The 21,775-nt window shown below is 37.0% G+C and overlaps 1 protein-coding gene and 1 pseudogene across 1 annotated transcript; both read left to right on the forward strand.

The window, feature by feature from the left end:
* Window positions 1-2,131: 2,131 nt before the first annotated feature.
* Window positions 2,132-9,834, forward strand: LOC113120476 (tribbles homolog 2-like). The gene is made up of 3 exons (XM_026290303.1): window positions 2,132-3,189; window positions 3,846-4,138; window positions 7,847-9,834. The coding sequence occupies exons 1-3, from the start codon at window positions 2,920-2,922 to the stop codon at window positions 8,319-8,321; spliced, it is 1,038 nt and encodes a 345-aa protein (XP_026146088.1). The 5' UTR covers window positions 2,132-2,919; the 3' UTR covers window positions 8,322-9,834.
* An 11,479-nt stretch (window positions 9,835-21,313) lies between these two features.
* Window positions 21,314-21,775, forward strand: part of LOC113120478 (kelch-like protein 29) — a 255,212-nt pseudogene continuing 254,750 nt past the window's right edge.

A 21,775-nucleotide genomic window follows, 5' to 3' on the forward strand; every position in this document is an offset into this window, starting at 1 on the left:
TTGCATCTGCTATGAAAAAAATGTGACAGATACATGATTCAAATTTAAGTATCCTGAAACTGCAGAGTACAACAACATAAGGTCTTGGGTGATTATGGATAAATATATAAGTTTCATATATTTTTGTTGTATGTATTTTTATTTTTATATAACTTATATTTCAGGATGGAAATGATCAGGACATGTCCTTTAACCTACATTTGGCTATATGAGTATAATCTACCCAGATTGAATGTAATCTACAGCATGTCCACACATCTGGTTTTTGTTCAGTATCACAGTAGAGAATTCTGCATCTCGCAAGGAACAGACCTGCTATTAACATGTGAGGATTTAACCCAGTCACCATCTGGCCTACAACTCCATTTCAGACTTCTGCCTGCTTTATATACAGTACATGACCGTTCAAAGGCTTGACCTGCTCATTCTTGACTATTACACATTTTAGAACAATAGCTTTTTGTGGATTTTGTCATTATTTTTAAGTTTTTTTACTTTTTAAAATTATAAATTATCAAAATGTGCAAAATATAATTGTGAATACAAACCCATAACCATAAAAAAACCATATGATAGGTTAGCATACAAATTTAGGCCGAATGAGCAAAATGCAGATGCTAGTGTATATAAATCACATTCGCGTGCGAAGATGGCCAAAGCAACTCACTGCTTTGGGATTAGTAAAAGTAAAAACTAGTCGTATTAGTACACATGTAAAAACACAAGTACGAAAAGTTAAACTAAAGTTAGATTAGGCCACAAGTTACTCTGAATGGGTGAAATATAGACACGGCAAGTTAGATACAAAGTTAAACGTAAGATTAGGCTAAAAGTTACTCTGCATGAACAGCTAGCCGTAACCAATCGCTGCATGGGCACTTTTCTTAGGATTAGTATCAGACAGTGCATGTCCAAACACAGATGAAAAATAAAACTAATAGCATACAAGTCAGTCCGAATGCATGAAATATGGATGCTCGTGAATATAAATCATGTGAGCATGTAACCGATGACCACTTGAATGATTTTGATAGCAGTATGGGACAGTGCTTGTATAAACACAAGTACTAGATTTACTTTTTATTGTTGTGATTATTTTTTTAGGATTATTTTAATTCCTTTTAGCACTTTGAGTTTGAGAAATGTGCTCTATAAATAAACTTGCCTTGCCTAGATGAACAGTTAAACACAAGTTAGATTCATCTACATTTTAGTCAAAATTGTAAAAATATAGACACTCACAATTACAATTTGCAGTCACGCAGCAAATAGCTAACTATAGCAACTGATTGCTGCTTAAGTGCTTTGTTAGAATCATCGAATATTGCATGTGCAAAACAAAAAAACGTTTTATTTTATTTTAACAAAAGATAGATTAGGACTGGAAGTCAGTTAAAATTTGTAAAAAAAAATTTACTCGTGTCGCGATTATAAATCGCTTTTGTGTGAGTGTGTGACCATTGCAGCTGATTTGTTTAGAACCAGTATGGGACAGTGCATGAGCAAAACACAAGTACTAGATGGAAGGTTAAATAAAAGTTTGTATACAAGTTAGCCCAAATGGGCAAAATATAGTCGACCCTTATGAAAATTAACCATGGTTTTACAACAAATAAAACCAAAAAACAATGATTACCACAGTTATACCATGGTAATCACAAATTAACCAATGGTCTTGCTATACTAACCATAGTTTAACTACTAAAACTGTGGTTATACAAATGACAGTCAATACGTTACTATAAAACCATGGTTAATTTTCATAAATGTTAATTTTCCAGCAGAATTATTGTGCATGTACAAAGAACTAGAAGTACACATCTCTAATATTAAATTTTCTAAAAAATATTTTATGTTTAAACGCCTTTAAGATAAGATGTATATGTACACACATATTCAATGCTTAATCATCATGGCATTGTAGTTAATCAGAGTTTGATGTCATTTTTGCTTCATTGCACAAACCAACCGACATTTAATCCTAACACCCCCCAGAATTCACCATATCGACTGATAATTTAGGGTGCTTCAATTTAATTCCAAGGAAAACAAGACTTGCAAGACTGTGGATGTGTCAGAATCAAGCGAGCGGCCAATGGGAGGGCGTTATGGCCGTGACGTCAGGGGGGCTGGTCGTGCGCGTGGAGTGCTCCAGTCAGTCCCGCGAGCGCAGTCAGTCAGTCAGTGCGTGCAGCTGACCCCGCTCGCTCAATGGATTAGGTTCCCAGCCACGTAAGTAAGAAGAAGATGATGATAATGGTGTCTTGTTGCTGAACAAGGTACAGGCTCAGGGAGAACGTCGGCCGTTCCCTCTTGCCTTTGTCCGAATCAGATCCAAGCGACGGAGATCGTCGGAGTTTAGTTGCTCACGAAGAGGAGGACATCGACTTCCCAGGCGTAACAAAAGGCGGCTCGCGACCTGGAGCAAATTTTTCCTAGCCATATTTGGTAGATGCATGGACAGGCTTCGCGTGGAGACCCGCTCGAATGAACACGGAGCGCCCTCTCAGGATATCTAAACCCAGTTGGCACTCTTTCCTTTTAATTTAATGCAAAAAAAACCCTAAACATTCTTTACCTGCTGCGCTGCATCGACCGTGACGTCACAACCTTTACATTACACCGCGACGATTAGTGCGTTTTCGGCTCTTGCAACCAAACCGTGCTGTTCTTTGAGGGCACGCTGATCATAGAGGTCACAATTCGTGCATGCACGTCATTGCATGTGTGCTCAAATGACGCCACATTGTCAGTGCAATTAACGCACATGCATAAGATCATCATTACAGTCAAGGGGAATCGCCGCTGCCTTCATGCCCAGTGTTAAATAGAGGGCATTTGTCTGTCATTCACTTCCATCCCCTCCCCCTTCTCCAAGACCGTCTGAACCCTCTTGATCTGGACGAACCTCCTATACTCATGAACATACAGAGATCCAGTCCCATTAACATTTCGCGTTATGGGAGATCGAGGCACAAAGCACACGACTTTGAGGAGCTATCTTGTCTAAGGACTACAGAATCCAACCAGAGTTTCAGTCCAAATTTAGGATCTCCTAGCCCCCCTGAGACCCCTGACTCCTCTCACTGCATTTCATGCATTGGAAATTACCTTTTGTTGGAGCCCATTGAGGGAGACCACGTTTTCAGAGCCACCCACCTGCACAGTGGGGAAGAGCTCGTGTGCAAGGTAAGAAACACCCGAATGCTTGTCATTTTGTAACGGAACACTCGTGCAATTGCATCAGCTATAGATGTATGTGAGACATGCATGTGGCTTAATGCATTAATTTGTGTGGTGCCTATTGGTGCGTTATCAAATGAATGGCTTTTCTTTTGTGATTCATCAACAGTGACATCAAGTGATGAGTTATAGTCACGTGCAAAAAAGCATGTGGGAATACCCCTGAAGTGCGTGTGCGCGTGCATGCTTGCATACAGCCGTGCATTCATGCGTGCAAGTCCACATGACTTTGAAACATAAGACGCTCAGAATGGGCTGACATGGGCAGAGAGCCATTAGTAAGAACCTCTTATCTGCTGATGAGAGAATGGCCTCTGATGTCCCCCGCTGTCATGTTATATTTAGCCCATCTCTCACTTTTACGTGTCTGTTACTAAGCAACATCAAAATTTAGTGTGTTTTGGGAACTCTGAAATGCAGCAGAGGTGTAATGCCTTTCAACTTGCAGTTGCATGGATTTCCTTTCTGTTGTTTCAGAATTAGGCATTGTCTCTGAATATGCCAGTAGCAGGGCTCTTGTCTTGGGGGGCTAATACTTTTGCACTATATTGGGGAATCGATGATGGCTTCTGATTGAATTAAACATGCTCTCTCTCCTCCAGGTGTTTGATGTCAGTCGATACCAAGAGTCCTTGGCTGCTTACTTCGTGCTGGGGACCCATGAGAACATTAACCAGATAGTGGAGATTCTTCTGGGGGATACGCGAGCGTACGTGTTCTTTGAGAGGAGCCATGGTGACATGCACTCTTTCGTTCGCACTTGCAAGAAGCTGCGCGAGGAAGAGGCTGCCAGACTTTTCCATCAGATAGCATCAGCTGTGGCGCACTGCCACGACAACGGCCTGGTCCTCAGAGACCTCAAGCTGAGGAAGTTCGTCTTTCAGAACGAGGACAGGTAAAGAAGCCTCTAGTAAGGTTGTTGGGTTCAAACAGAATGTGCACATTTGATCTTTAAAGAGAGGTTTGTTTTGCATGCACAGCACATTATTCACATACTGAGATTGGAAATTTGGGATATTACTAATGTGCTTTCTATTGAAACAAACATTATTGAATAGGTTGCCCCCCCACCTCCCTTTTTTGGATTGCAAATAGCTTATAGTTTATATTGTTTATAGTTTAGAAATATATGAAGCTCTTTTCACACAAAAGTGACCTTCAAACCAATGCAGCACATTTGCACGACCAGCTTAAACCATTGTGAATTCTGTGTCTGGAAATCTTTCAGCCTCACACAACAATCCTATTGAAATTATTGGACTTTTCCTGCAAAAATTAGCTGGTGAACAGTAAAAGTGACCGCACCACAAATGTAAATTGCAGATTTGCACTACAAGATTTTAAATTAGCTTTTGAATGAGTAACACAATTTTAAATTAACTTTTGACCAATGCCTAATATGACCTATTAGTGATGCTCAGATAAAAAATGTAAAAAATTTAAGTTTTAATTTAGCCAATTTTTTGAGTAAAAAGTGTGGGTATAGTTGAATTTAGTTTGCTGTTCAGGGTGTTGTGTTCTCATATGAGAAATGAAACCGGTCCCAGTAAAGTTCTCTGGAAATGGATTGCCAGTGCCACTTGATTTTTTAGTAACACATTTTACATATTGCTGCTTCAGCATCTATTTTGTTCACGCTGAAGTGCATAAAAACTGCCGTTGTGGCTTATGAACAAAATATATGGTCAGAAAGTTCCATCGTAGAGGTAATAATTAACAGTCACAGTTTCAATCAGTGGTTTCATCCAAAACTCAGTATATATTTTCTTTGCCGTCACTGCTGAATATTTTTGATTTATGAAATTTCAGTGCATTACTATTTTTCATTTTAGTCATACAAGTTATTACTAACAAATATTGCTTTTTGTATTCAATCATGCTCTGCCTCCGAAATACCTTTTTGTTTTTGGCTGACATCAGCAAACCCTTAACATTTATTTCCAGTGCAGTGAACAACTTTAAATCCCCTCTTTTGTTTTTCTATTTGCATATCCAGTTTCGATATAAAAAAAGTCAAGTTGTTGAAGTAAAATGGTTTTGAATGGCATTGCGTGTTAAGTCTTTAAAAATTAGCCTGCCCATATGTTTGGCAGTCAAATTAGTCTGAAATAATCCCAAGTCTGCGTTATGAAGCTGGGTGGCCTTCCTGTTTAAGCTAAATGGCAGTTGCCCCAGTGGCCAAATGAGTCAGCTCAGCTAGATTCCCTCTGGCTCACTCGATGGAAATGGAGAATGTTGCCTGGTGCTTTAAATGTGAGCTCGGTGACCTTACTGTTCCCATGCTCTGTGGTCTGGTGCGTCAGCCGTCCACCTTTCACTGAGTGATTGCAGACGAGCGCAAGTAAACGTGGCCAAGGGTGGTGAGTATTACCCTGGCCAGAAATCAAACACCAAGGGTGCACCAAAATTGGAACCAGAGAGGAAAGCGAGCCAGACAGAACTGCATTCCTCGGCGAAGCGGGTTCCTGACCTGGTTATGTCACGAAGGACGCTTGTAACGTTCTGCCGTCGCACGCTAGAGACCGCAGTGCAGTTCGTCTGGAATCGCTCCCTAATGTACAAGTGTGTGCATCCACGCATCCTCCTCCGTTTTTCCTGGGTTCAGGTGGGCCGATGTTCTTTGCAGGCTCTTAACCCGGTGTAACTCAGCCGCATCGTGGAGCTGTGACTCACATATGCTGCATGTCATTAAGAGAATATTTCCAGCATGCCGTGTTCTCTTTGCACAGCGGTGCATGGAAAAGGGTCACAAGTTCAGGTCAGAGAAGGGGCACCCTGTTCATTCCTGACCTTCAGGTAATTTAGATGCCCTGCAACCTTTCCACGCAGCTGGCTACCGCTTGTCGTGAAAAATAATATGACTATTTTGAGCTCCAGGGATTGGATGTTTTGCTGAGACTCAGTGGGCGTACGGTTTCATTCGGATGGTTTCTGATTCAGAATCTGAGTCACGAGGCAGCTTGCAGAAGACCTCAAAGATGTTTTCATTGCATGTGTTGTTTTTTTATTTTTTTGTCTTTGTAATTTGGGCTGCATGATGTAGTTAGTCTCAGGGTTTTTCAGCTTTTGATGAATATGCAGGGATGCAAATTGTGTAGTTTGAAAATACTGTAAGCACTAAAAGGGATTTGCATAACTATACAAAATCTTGGGGTCGGTAATATTTATTAATGTTTTTTGAAAAAGCCTATTCTACTTACACGGGCTGCATGCATTTATTTGCTTAAAATAATTTAAACTCTCAAATATCTTTTTAATTGTAAGTTATTCATGTTATGCACATCTGAATTTTCAGCATCATTACTCCCGTTTTCAGAGTCACATGATCCTTCAGAAATCATTCTGATATGCTGTTTTGCTGCTTATCGATGTTGAAAACTGGCGCTGCTTAATGTTTTAGTGGAATCTATGATACAGAAAGTTCAAAAGAACAGTGTTTATTTGCAATAGAAACCTTTTGTAACATTATAACTATCTTTACTGTTACTTTGAATAAATGTACTGAATTAAAGTACATTTAATATAAATTTATCACAGTGTTTTACTAATCATCACTTGTTTTTTAACTTGATGATGCAAAAGAATCATTGGATCTGATTCGTGAACATGATTTACCCTAATTCCTGACTTTTGCATCGAAGACTTTATTAAAAAATCTAGATGCTCTCATACTTTCAAGAAAAGAAGAACAGTTAAAGATAGAAAACCAAATAGAAAACCCCTTAAAGGATCAGAATGCTGCTTTATTTTATATTACTGTAGCAACAGAATCATTGCAGATATACTGGAAATATATATATATATAAAGCAGATTGTTTGTCATTATATGCATGTTCCTTCATGTTTGCATTATTGTATAAATGACAGTATTACAGTGGAAGAACTAGGATCACAGGGAATCGTTGAGGAATTCCATCTTTGGCGTGGCATTATTCCTGCTTTTTATAATTCCCAGAATGAATACCAGATTTCCCTCTGGATTAGACTGGCAGGAATGTCCCGAGGCTATCTTTATATTGCTTTTATGCAAGGGATTTACAGTCCAGTATGTAGAGGATATTTATGCTTTGCTATCAAAAAAACTGCAATGGTAGAGGAAAATATGATTTAAAAGGTTTTTTGTTATTATTTTGGACGGACAGATTTGGAAGCAGGAATTGTTCTTAAATTGATTCTCTCATTGTTTTTGGTCATATAATTGTTGAACGAGCTTGAAAGCCAACACAACTGAAAGTTTGCTTCTTTTAATTTATTTGACATCTTTAACTTATTTAATTGTAAAAACATTTTCAATCTGTTTTATCTTAATTTGTTCCATTTTAATGTATATTATGACTTTTCTGTTAGTTGTTTTGTCAAGCTTGAGTTTTCTATGACGTTTGCTTCATTTTGTGTATTTTGTATGTTCAAAAACTATCACAAATGATCCATCTAGAATTTGTTGCATTTAAGTATTTTATAACATTATATATTTGTTTGTCAGTTCAAATGTTGGATCACCCATCTTGACAGCCAACAAACCAATAATGGTTTCCCTTTTACTTACTGAACACCTCATGTCTTCAAATATGTACATTTTCATGTTTTTCTCCATCTTTCCCAGGAACCTTGTAAAGTTGGAGAGTTTGGAGGATACGTACCTCCTAGAAGGAGGTGATGATTCGCTCTCGGACAAACACGGCTGTCCAGCCTACGTCAGTCCGGAAATCCTCAACGCAAATGGCAGCTATTCTGGTAAGGCGGCGGACGTGTGGAGCTTAGGCGTGATGCTCTACACCATCCTGGTGGGCCGTTACCCGTTCCACGATGTAGAGCCCAGCTCACTGTTCAGTAAGATCCGCCGCGGCCAGTTCAACATCCCCGAGACGCTAACGCCCAAAGCCCGATGCCTCATCCGTAGCATCCTGCGGCGAGAACCAGCCGAACGCCTCACCTCCCGAGAGATCCTGGACCATCCCTGGTTCTCGGCCTCCGGCGGTTCGGCTGCTGCCTCCAGCCACGGAAGAGGCGAGCGAGAGTTGGACCAAATGGTGCCAGAGGCCAACATGGAAGACGAACTGGAGCAGTTCTTCAGCTGAGCACAAACTCATCAGACGTTATGCCACGTCCTTTTAGATGATCAGAAATTCACTCATTACAAACGGTGTCTATCGTTATTTCTCATTCCGTGAAAAGACATGGTCGTTCTGGCTTGGGCGGAAAGGACTTCTTCCTAAGCTACGACTTCTGGACGAAGCGTGTCAGATGATGTAGCAAGACTTTGGTTTTTCCTTTTATTTTCATTCGTTTTTGTCTTTATTTTCCGTGGTGCTCGCGAGGCGTACGAGTCACAGTAAGCTACAAACATGCATTACAGCACAGGAGAATGCAGCCAAGGAACAAAGAAAATATCAGGCAGAACTGCTCAACCTTTCCTGTTTCCAGCTTTGATTTGCTGACCGCGTCTCAGTTGCTTGTTTTCCTCGAATGCAAACTGTTGGTTGCGTCTCGATTTGGTCCTTGGTTTAAGAATAGCGTTTCGACAGCCCTCCAGGTCAATATTGTGAAGGCCGTGTCATTTTTTGTGTTTAATTAATTTTGGCTGCATTAAGAACGACTTGTGTTGCATTAAGCTCTTCCTTTTACTATCATTGCTGCTTTTTTCGCTCGAACCATAACGGAAACTTTTTCAGTGAGTCTTCAGAGAATAAAAAACGTCAAGCACTTGACTCGCTTAGGCTTGGAGATCCTCTCTGGACTAGTCATCTATTTAACTTTTAGTTGCTGGAGCAAAATGTATCTTTTTTTTTATTTTATTTATAAGGTAACTATTACTATATTTAAAGAGAAATACATGCAGGGGTTTTCGTTGTTTTCTAAACCGCCAGTTTACAAGAATATTGTAGGCAATACATTTGACACAGGACAGGTTTGACTTTTTGTATCAAAGTTTGTCCCAAGTTGGAAGGTCTACGATTTAACGTCAGTGCCAGTAATCGCGCACCCCAAACGCATGCTGACCGCACTCCTTTATTTTTATTTTTTTTCGCTTTTTGCATTTGACTCCTTAAATATTAGACAATATTTCTACGACTACACCGTCTCGAGTACCTCATGTTAACTCTACTGCCTGCATAGGTCTGTGAAATGATCATGTTTTGAATGGGTACATGTAGACATGTTTCGTCGTATATCAATGTTACTTGAAATCGTGATTTATATCTAGTCAATGGCATGTGCCCTTTGAATGCTTTAGCCTGCCTAGCAAGAGGGGAGTTCATAGTTTCAGTTTCGTTCTCTTAAAGAAGAATCTTACAAAGGATTTACTAGGAGTCCAATTGCGCTTTGGAGTTTCTTTTTCTTTTCTTTTTTTCCCTCTGGACATTGTGCTTTCACTCGTTTTGTAGAAGGAACTTGCATACCTAAGTTGGTGCTGATTAGGTGCTAAGTTTGAAGGATGTTTTTATTTTTGTTCGTTAGTTTTTTTTCCTCATGTTTTCAAGGGGAGGGGGGAGTGCATGGTGGGATATCTGCCTCAGATGCTCTGATTGTAATGTAACAGATTTTTGGTGTTTTGTCCAGATTTATTCAGTAAATAAATTGTGAACTGCACACTGAATGCTGCATCTTTTTATACAATCTTTTAAGTTTTAAATATTTATATGTATATTCCACGTGTATATATGTTAAAATGTAATATAAAGCATTACATAATACACACACCTATACTGTATCAAAATGTTGTCAGTTGTTATCTATCCACCTACCTACCGTATTTTTCGGACTATAAGTCGCACCTAAGTATAAGTCTTATCAGTCCAAAAATACATCATATCAGTCAAAAAATACGTCATGATGAGGAAAAAAACATAAGTCGCACTGGACTATAAGTCTAATTTATTTAGAACAAAGAGAAAACATTACCGTCTCCAGCCGCGAGAGGGCGCTCTATGCTGCTCAGTGATAGACTACATGAGCACTCTGCAGCATAGAGCGCCCTCTCACGGCTGTAGATGGTAATGTTTTCTCTTGGTTCATGTCTCTTAGTTCATTTTTCTAGGTTCATGTCAAATTAATTTTGATAAGTCGCAGGACCAGCCAAACTATGAAAGAAAAGTTTGACTTATAGTCCGGAAAACACAGTATTTATCTACCTATCTATCTACCTGTCTATCTAATATAAAATTTTTAAAGTGTACTTCTGTATATTAGCACAATTATCAGATTATACTGATCATAATATCAAAATGGATGATTCATTGACCTACCACATATTAATCTATCACAACTCATACTCCGGCCCTTTTTTATTTTTAAAATCTTTTTTTTTTTTTTTTTACACCCGTTGATTTTCATGGTTTATGTTCTCTCTCTAGTTTAGATTATTTAATGCCTTTGATCTTCTGGACATTAAGACTTGTGATAAATCACATGCAGACATCACTCTCTGTGACTTCATTATCTAAAGCATTTCCCCCTCAGCAGATTCGTTGATTTCTCTGCTTGACTGCTACTAAATCTGACTAAAGCCTGCTGGGAAATAATCCATCAAATACAGATTAATGCCTTGTGCATTGGGCCCATTTTCTATGATCTGCAGCCTCGGTGTCATGTGCAGTCATGCCATAAAACACACACAATGTACATTTAACACTTGTGTCCCTTGTGGACTAGACATTAATGGTCCAACTGAAACACTGCCTGTAAAATAATGCATTTTCTTTTCTTTTTTCAGAAGTTTATATTATAAATACATTTTCTATTATAAGAGCCAACATGCAATATAAAAAGCTGTTGATATTTCACACTCAGCCCCTCTAAATACATATGCAAATGTGTTCTTGTACAAACACGCCTCCACACTTCCAGAAAAGGGTGTTTTTTAAATGTGGGCAGTAGCCATGCTGTGCTGAAAATAGATTAGTGCATTTGTGTGCCAGATGTGCATATGCTGCAACACTTGGCACATGTTCAATGAACTAATGCATGGAGCTCTTGTACATTTATGCATGCACATCTAGTTTTATCCACCTGTGCATGCATGACCTTGCAGTGCTTATTGCCATTTAGAAGCACCTTCCAAGTTATAAAATAAATTGCAACTTGTAGGTATTCCAAAATATATCAAGTTATTATTAAAATTTTTTTTTTTTATATTCAATATGTACATATTTGTAATTTCTTGTTGAAATTAAATACACACACACACACACACACACACACACACACACACACACATATTATTATTTGCTAACACGATGCACACACAAAAAACAGTTTCCAAAGTTGTAAATAAAACATCATTTGATTAGGTTTTACTAAAAATTAACGTTATGTTTAATGAAAACATAATTTTATATATTTTTTTTCTATAGTTTTGTTTATAAGTTTCATGGAAACTGAAGAATTATTTGCATGTTTTCACTGAAAATAAAAATCGTTTCTCAGTTCAAATTTCCTGGGGCTCATCACTCAGACACCATTTAATAAAGCAATCTACAGTTATTCTAATTAGCATTCTCATCTGATAAGAACAGGCAATAGTTGTGCATGCAAATCCATATAAAACACCATAGTGTGTTCATAAATAATATTTCTGGAAATAATCTTCTCTAATCACTGCTGAGACTAAATTGAATATCACACTGTGTAAGACACCATTAGGTTGACAGTTACTGCCCATTGTGCTCCTTTTAATTTGGCCCTGCACCATAGTGTGGAAGTAATGGCTTTCAGTGGGGCGATAATCACCTGAACATTGTTCATCTTACGCCCCCTGGTGGACGAACGGGAATTGTGCCATATTTTCTACAAATCAGTCCCTTAAATCCATCCTAAAAACCATTGTACAAGCATGAATGTTCTCCACAGGCGGCATTTCTTTGTTTTTGTATTAATTTTGTGTAAATATGACCCAAATGTAACCCGTTCACGGCTCTCATTCGTTTCCTACACACTTCTTGTATCTGGATTTATTATTTTGTTTGTATCTGTTATTCAGGTTGTGTAGTTAATCTCTCGATGCAGACATCTGGAAGAACAGGCACAGAGCGATTAGACTTGTAAAAATGATTAAAGAATGCTGTTCTTTCTTAGGGAACGGTACCATTTGTGTCTATATGCATTTCAGCCTCATTTTATTTGAAAAGGTTACTGCTGAATAAAGAAAATGTATGGTTCCTCCTCACTCCCTTAAAGCTGATCATCAGAAACATCACATCATTATTTTTAAAGGTGTAAATGTCACAGTGAAACTCTGAAGGATATTTTAGAGTTCCTGCATTTTCTGAGGAAAGGCTTTTTATTTCGTTGAAAGCAAAGTTTATTTTATAGATTTAAAAAAAAAATATATATATATATATATATATATGCCTGACCGAAACGTTGCTTGTGATAATAAACGTTGATAGCAAGTATAGATGGTGTGTGGGATTGAATCTTTTTAAAATTTATTATAAAAGGGAGCTGAGTAGAAACATGCACATAAGCAAATATTTAGAGTTCAAAAGCAAACATTAAAAAAAAATTTCTATTCATGAAAACAGAACCTATTTAAGTGTAAATCATGTAAACAAGCACACTCAAAAAATATTAAAAGTTCTCATTAATAAGAGCATGTTGGCTAATGCAGCAAGAAACGGGTTTGTAAAGGCATAAACCCCTTTAAAAATTTAATAAAACATAAAATAAACAAGGAAAATAGAATAACCGATTTTATAGTACATTATATAGCAATAACAACAAAATTAAACATCTTTAAACCTTCTAAAAACTTAATTGAAAAACAAAAATGTATAATATATATATATATATATATATATATATATATATATATATATATATATATATATATATATATATATACATAAAATGACATATTTACATGCTAAAATAGCTGGAGTTGGAAACAAGGGGTATGTAAAGGCAAATGAACAAACATTTTCTGGAAGACGTAGGCTAAAACATTAATTATATCATACAATCAGACAAAATTATAAAATCATTGCTATATAAAAGAAAGTAAAAGACTATAATATAATGTTTTTGTTAAAATAAATAGTAAATTTTATTAATAGTATATTTATAAAAAATGTTTACATTTACATTTTGTGTTGGTTTGAAGCACACTGGGTCTGAACACCAATCAGAACGCAGTGGAGCTTTCCATTCAAATACAGCCAAGCCTTTTCCCTGTTCGATCAGTCATTACGGTTGTTCATTCTGTGCATCGTTACATCGATTGTTTTATTTAAAAACAAAATAACACACACAAGCATTTTCGCCCCAGACATTAACGTGTGAATGCAGCCTCCAGAGAACGCTATGATACCGAGCAGCCGAGCGGGGCTCGACGTACAGTACGTGCCGGAAACTGCCCGCGATGGAATGATGTTGATTTTGCAGTGCAGTCGGAGCTCCTCCGTGTTTATTTCTCTTTTCCTGCCTCATTCCAAGACATAAGCTGCTCAAACCAAATCTAGGAAGCTGGCCAGAGCTAACATTTTCATTTAGTGCGCCCCCCACCCCTCCCCTTGCGTGTTTTATATCCTAAACAAAGCCTGCGTGGATATGCCAGTACGTTGCAGCTTACATTTGGTTTACGGGCTTTTCATTAACCTGCATGTCAATAAACACGCTGAGTTCTGACAATGCAGCTACTGTAACCGCATCGACCAATCAGAGTGAAGTAACTGTAGCAATACTGTGCATTTCCCATCTCTGTCCAATCCAGATCTTACTTAACTCTTTACTGTTTCTCCTTTGAGGTCGTGGTCACTCAATACAGGTACTGACATCCTGAACTAGTTCACTCTCCTCCTCATGAACTTACACGATCAGCTGATCCGAGCTGGATGCCATTCATTAGTGATTCGGCTCGATCATTAACTCATTCGATCGGTTATTGAGTGTCTGGTTAATCCAGAGCACAGGATCATGGGTTTCATCAGAGGGGAGTTATGCATGTGCTGTCTCACTGTAGTAAATAACAAGTGCTTTTTTTTTTTACTCGAAAAAAAGAAGAAGAGCCATTTAGATTCACAAAAGCATTTTTTTCAGTGTTGATAATAATGTTTCTTATAATGTATCAAATCATCATATTAGAATGATTTCTCAAGGATCATGTGACTGAAGAAGATGCTGAAAAAAGCTTTGAAACAGAGAAATATATTACATTTTAAAATCTACTTAACTTGAAAACTTATTTTAAATTGTAGTAATATTTCATATTATTACTGTTTTTAATGTGTGTGTGTGTGTGTGTGTGTGTGTGTGTGTGTGTGTGTGTATATATATATATATATATATATATATATATATATACATTGACCAGTAGATGGTGCACTCGAATACTAATTAAGAGCTGAGTGTTCTAAGTGTATTGTAAGAGATAAAAGTCCTTTTACAATAGTAACTGCTGATTCCACCACAGTTATGTTTTACTTAAAAAAAAAATCCGAAAAAGCTTTGCAAAATTGTTAATACAGGAAGGACAAACATGATTTATAATGAAAAAGAAAAGTCTAATAGAAACTGAAATAAAAACCGGTATCCAGGAGGGCAGCTGAAATCGCAATAAAAATAAAAATGAAAGACTTTCAATATCTTTCATCATTATTTTTATGCTTTGCCATCCATCCCTCATGTTTGTGCATGAAAAGCAATAAAAAGTTCTTTTTACTCATATTAGTACATCATAAATTGTTATAATACTAATAAAATGAGACCTATTATATTAAATGCAAACAGCTGGTAGCTCTCTTTCTATATATTTTTAGAGAATAATTTGCATGTGTTATAAAATAGGTGCCAACAACGTGTGTGTGTGTGTGCATGTGATTTGAGTGTATTTTATATTAAAATCCCTATAGATCATTTCTGCAATCAGGTTTTACTGAAAGCATTTTTAACAAATTCAACCTGGAGCAAATGATGTGAGCTGCTCTGCACATTTAATTTCAGCGATTCTGTCAATATTGCTTCTTTTTTGCAGTTTTTCAGACGAGAAGCATCTAAGATGAAGAGAAATGTGTTCAGATTCAGCACTCACTGAAAAGGTAATTGCTAGTTTCTTCATTCATCTTCATCACACGTTTTGTCAGCCGTACTGGTGGTTTTGCCATTTAAACGGTCAGTTACCAGCCCTGCTGAAGCCACACGATGACAGTACTGGAGCATGTGTGTATCTTTTTTGTCAATACGCAATTATCCTCCCTGTTGCACTTCCTCTAGATGGGAAATGCTGAAAATAGCAAACGGGAAGCATTGTCTCCTAATTGCAGCTAACAGTAGTCAGTTGCCGTATTGATCACACATTAGATGCAGGCTGCAGGAGGACGGTTGTGTGGAGTGGATTAAGGGTTGTCTATTCCATTCTTAAAGCCTCCACAAAAGCCTCCAATTAATGTCTCGGCACACAAGGGTTTTGCTGGAATGTTTAAGGACCACTCTTCATCGTGCTGGTGGTCGCTTTATGAAGTGCTCCTTTTGAATCTGAGAATATCTCAACTGAGGTTTAGGGTGTCCTTGATCAGCCTCTTGTGGTGTGCTGTTCTAATGGATGTTTTTATACATGTTCTGAACATTAATGAGCATATGTGTTTTTGAATTCAAAATAGCATTTCAAGCATATAACTTCACCGTGAAGACAACATCGCAAACAGCTCCGGGAACCTGCTGTAACATGCAGTCCAGTGTGAAAACAGTGTCTGATCTTTTTACCGAGACTCTGCATGCTTTTATGGTCAGCCTACATAGCAGAGATGGAAATACTCATGCACAGATACACTTTGATGCAAAAGATGGATCTTTTCAAGTTTATTTTAAGCTGCAATGACATGCATGAAAAGAAGCATCAAGCCACTAGAAAAGTTTCTTTCAGAGTCTTTTCAAACAACTGAAAACTTTTCCTACAAATGCATGAGATCAATATCTGGAGGTTTTTAGCCAAAGCAGCAAGTGATTTCATTCTGAAAGGCTTGCAGTGTTTTAATCAAGTATACATCTTAATACTTTATTTTTAAAGAAGTCTCTTTTACTCAATAATGCTGCCTTTATTTAATACAATTTTTTTGAGTAAATCGTGAAATAATACTACAATTTTAAATTACTGCTTTCTATTCGAATATATTAAAAAAATTAATTTATTCCGGTGATGCAAAGGTGAATTTTCAGCATCATTACGCCAGTCTTCAGAGTCACATGATACTGCAGAAATCATTCTAATATAAAAATTTGTCACTTTAGGAACATTTATTAATATCAGTGTTGAAAACAGTTTAAAAAACAACATTTATCTGAAATGGAAATATTTTGGAGAATTCTAACTGTCCTTATTGTCACTAAAGAAGACTGTAAAATTAGATAATAGAAAATAATAATAACATAACAGCACAGTACAGTACAATAAAAAATACAATTATTTATTAGACATAAAATGAAAATTTTAAATTCATACCCACACAAATATATATATGATTTTATTAATCATTTTATGTCTAATGTATATGTGTGTGTGTGTATATATATATATATATATATATATATATATATATATATATATATATATATATATATATATATATGTATGTGTGTGTGTGTGTGTGTGTGTGTGTGTTACTCTTGATCCATTTAATTCATCCTTGTTAAAATAACTATTCATTTCTTTAAAGAAACTCCAAACTTTTGAAAGGTTTTGTTTAGAAGAAGCTGTTCATTTAAATATTTAAGTATTTGCTGCCAGTTATTTACAATATGAATTGCTTCATGCCCATCCAAAACTTGCATGCGCTTTAGTTTCCAGAATAAGCATGTCTAACGAATCTTCATCCATGTCTGTCAAGCTCTATAAAGATCCATAAAAGCGATCCATATACAACTTGTGCAATACAGAAAAAGAACAATATAAGGGTTTGGAGTGACATGAGGCTGAGCAAATAATGAACTGTTCCATTAACATGAGTCTGATCCTGTTCACAGATCTGCTTTCTGAGCGGAAGCAAAGGTCAGAGCCCAGCGGTACATTAAACTAGCCGCTTGCAGATGGATGAAGTTGTTAGTGAACGAGAGCTGGACAATCCCACCATACAGGTGAGGCTTTTCCTCTGGTGACCAATTATCCGGACGGCTCTGTCCAGCTCTATAATGGAACATGGACTAACGGGGCAGTCAGCAATTTAGATGCTATTTGGATCTCCGTGTCTTTCTTTTTCCATGCATCTAATGAAAATTGACCTGTATGTGCAGAAAGCAATGGACCTTATAGAGCATTTGCAGGAAGTCCTTTGAATGCAAGAACGGCCCGTCTTTTTAAAGAAGATCTATTTGAGGAGCTTTATGAGGAATTGCTTCAAAGTCGACATGAAACGGCATATAAAACCCATTTTAATGTGACAGATTTTGTCTTTTTTGAATTAAATAGAATATTTAACAAGAAAAAAAGTGAGATGGGACTTGAGTGAATGCATCAGAAATTGATTAGATCATAAAAGTGGGCTTTTTTGTGTGTTTTTCATATTGATGTATGAGCAATCCTTTTGAAGGAATTATCCTGTGGTCATCAAGGTTGCACTTATGTGACCAAAAAGTTATATTATGATATATTATTGCATTTTAAAATAATTGATTTAAAAAAAAAAAATCTTTTAAATTGTAATTTATTTCTGTGATGCAAAGCTGAATTTTCATAAGTTATCACTCTAGTCTTCTTTCACATGATCCTCCAGAAATCATTCTAATGTATTGATTTGTTTATTATTTTATTATTAATGTAAAAAATATATATTAATGTCAATAACAGTTGGAAACCTTAATAAAATTAATGTTTATATATATATATATATATATATATATATATATATATATATATATATATATATACACATTACAGTATACATTTATTTAATGTCAATTTAATGCATCTTTGCTGATTTTTATGTTTTAGAATTAAACTTTTGAATGGAATTTTATGTAGTTGTCTGCATGCTATTGTGTGTTTTTTTATATGGCTTTTATTCTCATTTTACATTAGTAAAACAGTATTGTATAATCAAGTAAAGTGTCAGTATAATCTTCTTCTTTAATAGTTCCTTCAAATACAACATTTATCTGACACTTTTATGTTAATAATTGTAAATAGTCAGTGCTGGAAACATTTTGCACCATTTAAAACTGAATATGACCACATTAAACCATCAGTAGAAACTGTAGACAGGAATATACAGTGGGGCTCGAAAGTTTGGGCACCCCTTGCAGAATCTGTGAAAATATGAGTAATTTTCAAAAAATAACAGAGATCATACTAAATGCATGTTATTTTTTTTTTAGTACTGTCCTGAGTAAGATATTGTACATAAAAGATATTAACATTTAGTCCACAAGACAAAAACATTGCTGAAATTATTAAAATAACCCCACTCAAAAGTTTGGGAACCCTTGGTTCTTAATACTCTGTGTGGTCACCTGATGATCCTCGACTGTCTTTCTGTTTTGTGATGGTTGTGCATGAGTCCCTTGTTTGTTCTGAACAGTTAAACTGAGCAGCGTTCTTCAGAAAAATCTTTAAGGTCCTGCAGATTCTTCAGTTTTCCAGCATCTTTGCATAGTTGAACCCTTTCCAGCAGTGACTTTATGATTTTGAGATGCATCTTATCACACTGAGGACATTGGAGGGACTCAAACACAACTATTTAAAAAGATTCAAACATTCACTGATGCTCCAGAAGGAAACAAGATGCATTAAGGGCTGGGGGGTGAAAACTTTTGGAAGTTGAAGATCAAGGTAAATGCTGGTAAAAACGCTGCTCAGTTTAACTGTTCAGAACAAACAAGGGACTCATGCACAACCATCACAAAACAGAAAGACAGTCGAGGATCATCAGGTAACAGAACACAGTACTAAGAACCAAGGGTTCCCAAACTTTTGAGTGGGATTATTTTAATAATTTCAGCATTTTTTTTTTTGTCTTGTGGACTAAATGTTATTATCTTTTATGTACAATATCTTACTCAGGACAGTACTAAATAATATATAACATGCATTTAGTATGATCTCTCTTATTTTTTGAAAATTACTCGCATTTTCACAGATTCTGCAAAGGTGCCCAAACTTTCGATCCCCACTGTATATACAGGAGAAACTACAACTGTTGGTCATAGCAAGCAGGGAATCTTAAATAATCAGTACATTTATGATATTTCTAATTTATTACACTCTTCTGAACAAATACAGATCATGCAAGACATTAAATTGAAATGTATGAACATATACGGTGTTTATGCAGTGCCTTTTTACAGGCATCCACTAAATCAGGTCCAGAATCAGAGTCCTAACTGAAAGTTACTGGAAAAACAAAGAAATGAAGCTGCACGCATGACCAGAGGCAGCGGCGCGTTACGTGCTGAGGCTCCAAACTCAAGCAGCGGTCACTCGGAAAAACACGTTCGGGTCCAGCGGATCCGGACCAAGTGCATGCAGTGTTGCGCTGTGGCCCTGGAGCTATTCCTACTCAAACAGAGCTGCATACATATCCATAAACTGCAGGCGTGCTGTTAGGCCAGTCTCTGTGCATACGTGACAGGGAGCAAATCAGAGATCTCACCACCTTTGGCCCACTAGTTGTGGTTTATTATTAATGAGAGCAAACCTTCAATTTTTAAACATTTGTGATGTATTATATATGTAGGTTCCAATTGCCACTTTAGAGAAAAATCAGCAGATATCTGTGTGTATTCCATTTCCTTCCCTTGGGTTTGGAAAACACAACTGGGGGATGAGGGGGGTTTAAACAAGCCCTCGAGCGACTAATGGTTTCATTGGTTGATTTGATAAAGCATACACAACATTAACCGGGAACATGCTTCTGAAATGAATAGTGATTTTCATTCAGCTGATACCTTTAACCTTACATTGTTACTGATTACAGGCTGTGGTATTTAAACCAACAACCACCTCACGTCACAGAATTGACTGTGTGCATTTACTGGGTGTCATTGGAAAGATGTTTACAGTATCACCACCAGATGAATTGTGTATATAATCCATAATTAATCGCTGTGCCACACTGAGCATTGCTGTGCCAGCCGCAGTACCTGGAAAATGTGTGACAAGTGCACTCTCTTTAATTGCACATCAATCAAGTGAACTGGGGGTATGTTATTGTTCTTTAATAGTGTCTAAAAAACAACATGTGTCATATTAAATATTAATATTAAAAACACATTTGTGTCATTTAGAACTGAATTCAACCACATTAACACATTGATAGGAATGAAGGGAATTACAGTAAGGAAAAAGGTTGATTACGGCAAAGCTGTGAATCCTAAATATTCAATGTGATATCATTTAAGTTTTGTTTGAAATATTTCTCATATTTATTACACTTGTATCTAATACATGCAAACTGGTGTTCAAAGTATGTGAGTAATTTAAGTTTTTGGAAGAAATCTCTCGTGCTCACCAAGGCTGCATTTATCTGGTACTGTAAAAACATGTTGTGTAAAATATTGTGAATATTATTACAAATTAAAACAACTGTTTTCTATTATAATATTCTTTGAATGTAAAGTTTAAAAGAACAGCATTTGTAATAAAAACCTTTTGTAACATTTCATTTATTTAATGTCACTTTTAATCAATGTAATGCAGCCTTGCTGAATGTAAGAATTCTTTCAATCAGCAATACAATAAAATAATCAAATTAAATTAAATATTTGAATGGTAGTGTATGTACATGTCTGGATGCTTATCTCATATTCTATAGGGATTATATTTTTATTTGAAAATTAATGTAAATTAAATAGTTGATCTAGTCTTTTTCATAAAATTCATAAGAAATATGAGTAAATGTTTCTGTTGTTTCCCCATGCATGTTTTTTAGATGCATTTTTTAATTTTTAACAAAAGCATTTTGACTTTTTGTAAGAGAAGTAAAATATAATGGGAATTCTTTGAGGAGTTAATTTGCTGCACTTCCACATTTCGCCAGTAGGTGCCACTGATTCTCGCGCAAACGCGCAGTCGGAGCTCACGGCGCTGGAAGAGGGAGGCGCTTATGTGGAGTAAAGTATCAGCTGGGAGAGAGCGGAGCAGCATTCACTCGCGTCTCTGTGTGCGGACAGCATCTGTCAACTCCCAGGACCAACTCATTCCAGCGCACAAAGAGAGAGAAACACACCTGCTGCTGATGCGAGGAGACGCCGGAACACACTTTACCGCGCCATGCGAACCAACAACCGCTAGCGCCTGAGGAACAGCGTCCACATCTGAGAAACAAGGACAGGCGCCTGGCATCACTGGACAACTCGATCTGGAGGTGAGGCTGGAGATGCTGCTGCTGCTGCTGATGACGAGGATGGCAGCGGTACATTATTATTGCATGGAGCGCTGTTATGTCACGTGCGCGTTCTAGTGGCAGATTGGCACATGCCAGGCGCGCGCGTTCGGTGAAGGTGTTTGTGTGCGCCACCCTCTTCTGCTGGATGTGGGAAAACTTCCTCCTGGGATTTTAATAGCAAACACTGGATTGGGTCACTTGGACCACATGGATGATGCTTT

Source organism: Carassius auratus, chromosome 20 (assembly GCF_003368295.1).
Source record: "Carassius auratus strain Wakin chromosome 20, ASM336829v1, whole genome shotgun sequence".
Classification (NCBI taxonomy): domain Eukaryota; kingdom Metazoa; phylum Chordata; class Actinopteri; order Cypriniformes; family Cyprinidae; genus Carassius; species Carassius auratus.

Excerpts from the sequence above, each read along its gene's own strand:
- LOC113120476 (XM_026290303.1), top strand. The coding sequence starts at position 2,920 with ATGAACATACAGAGATCCAGTCCCATTAACATTTCGCGTTATGGGAGA. Across the intron at positions 3,190-3,845 it reads GGGAAGAGCTCGTGTGCAAG|GTGTTTGATGTCAGTCGATA; the intron begins GTAAGAAACACC and ends TCTCTCCTCCAG. Across the intron at positions 4,139-7,846 it reads GTCTTTCAGAACGAGGACAG|GAACCTTGTAAAGTTGGAGA; the intron begins GTAAAGAAGCCT and ends CATCTTTCCCAG.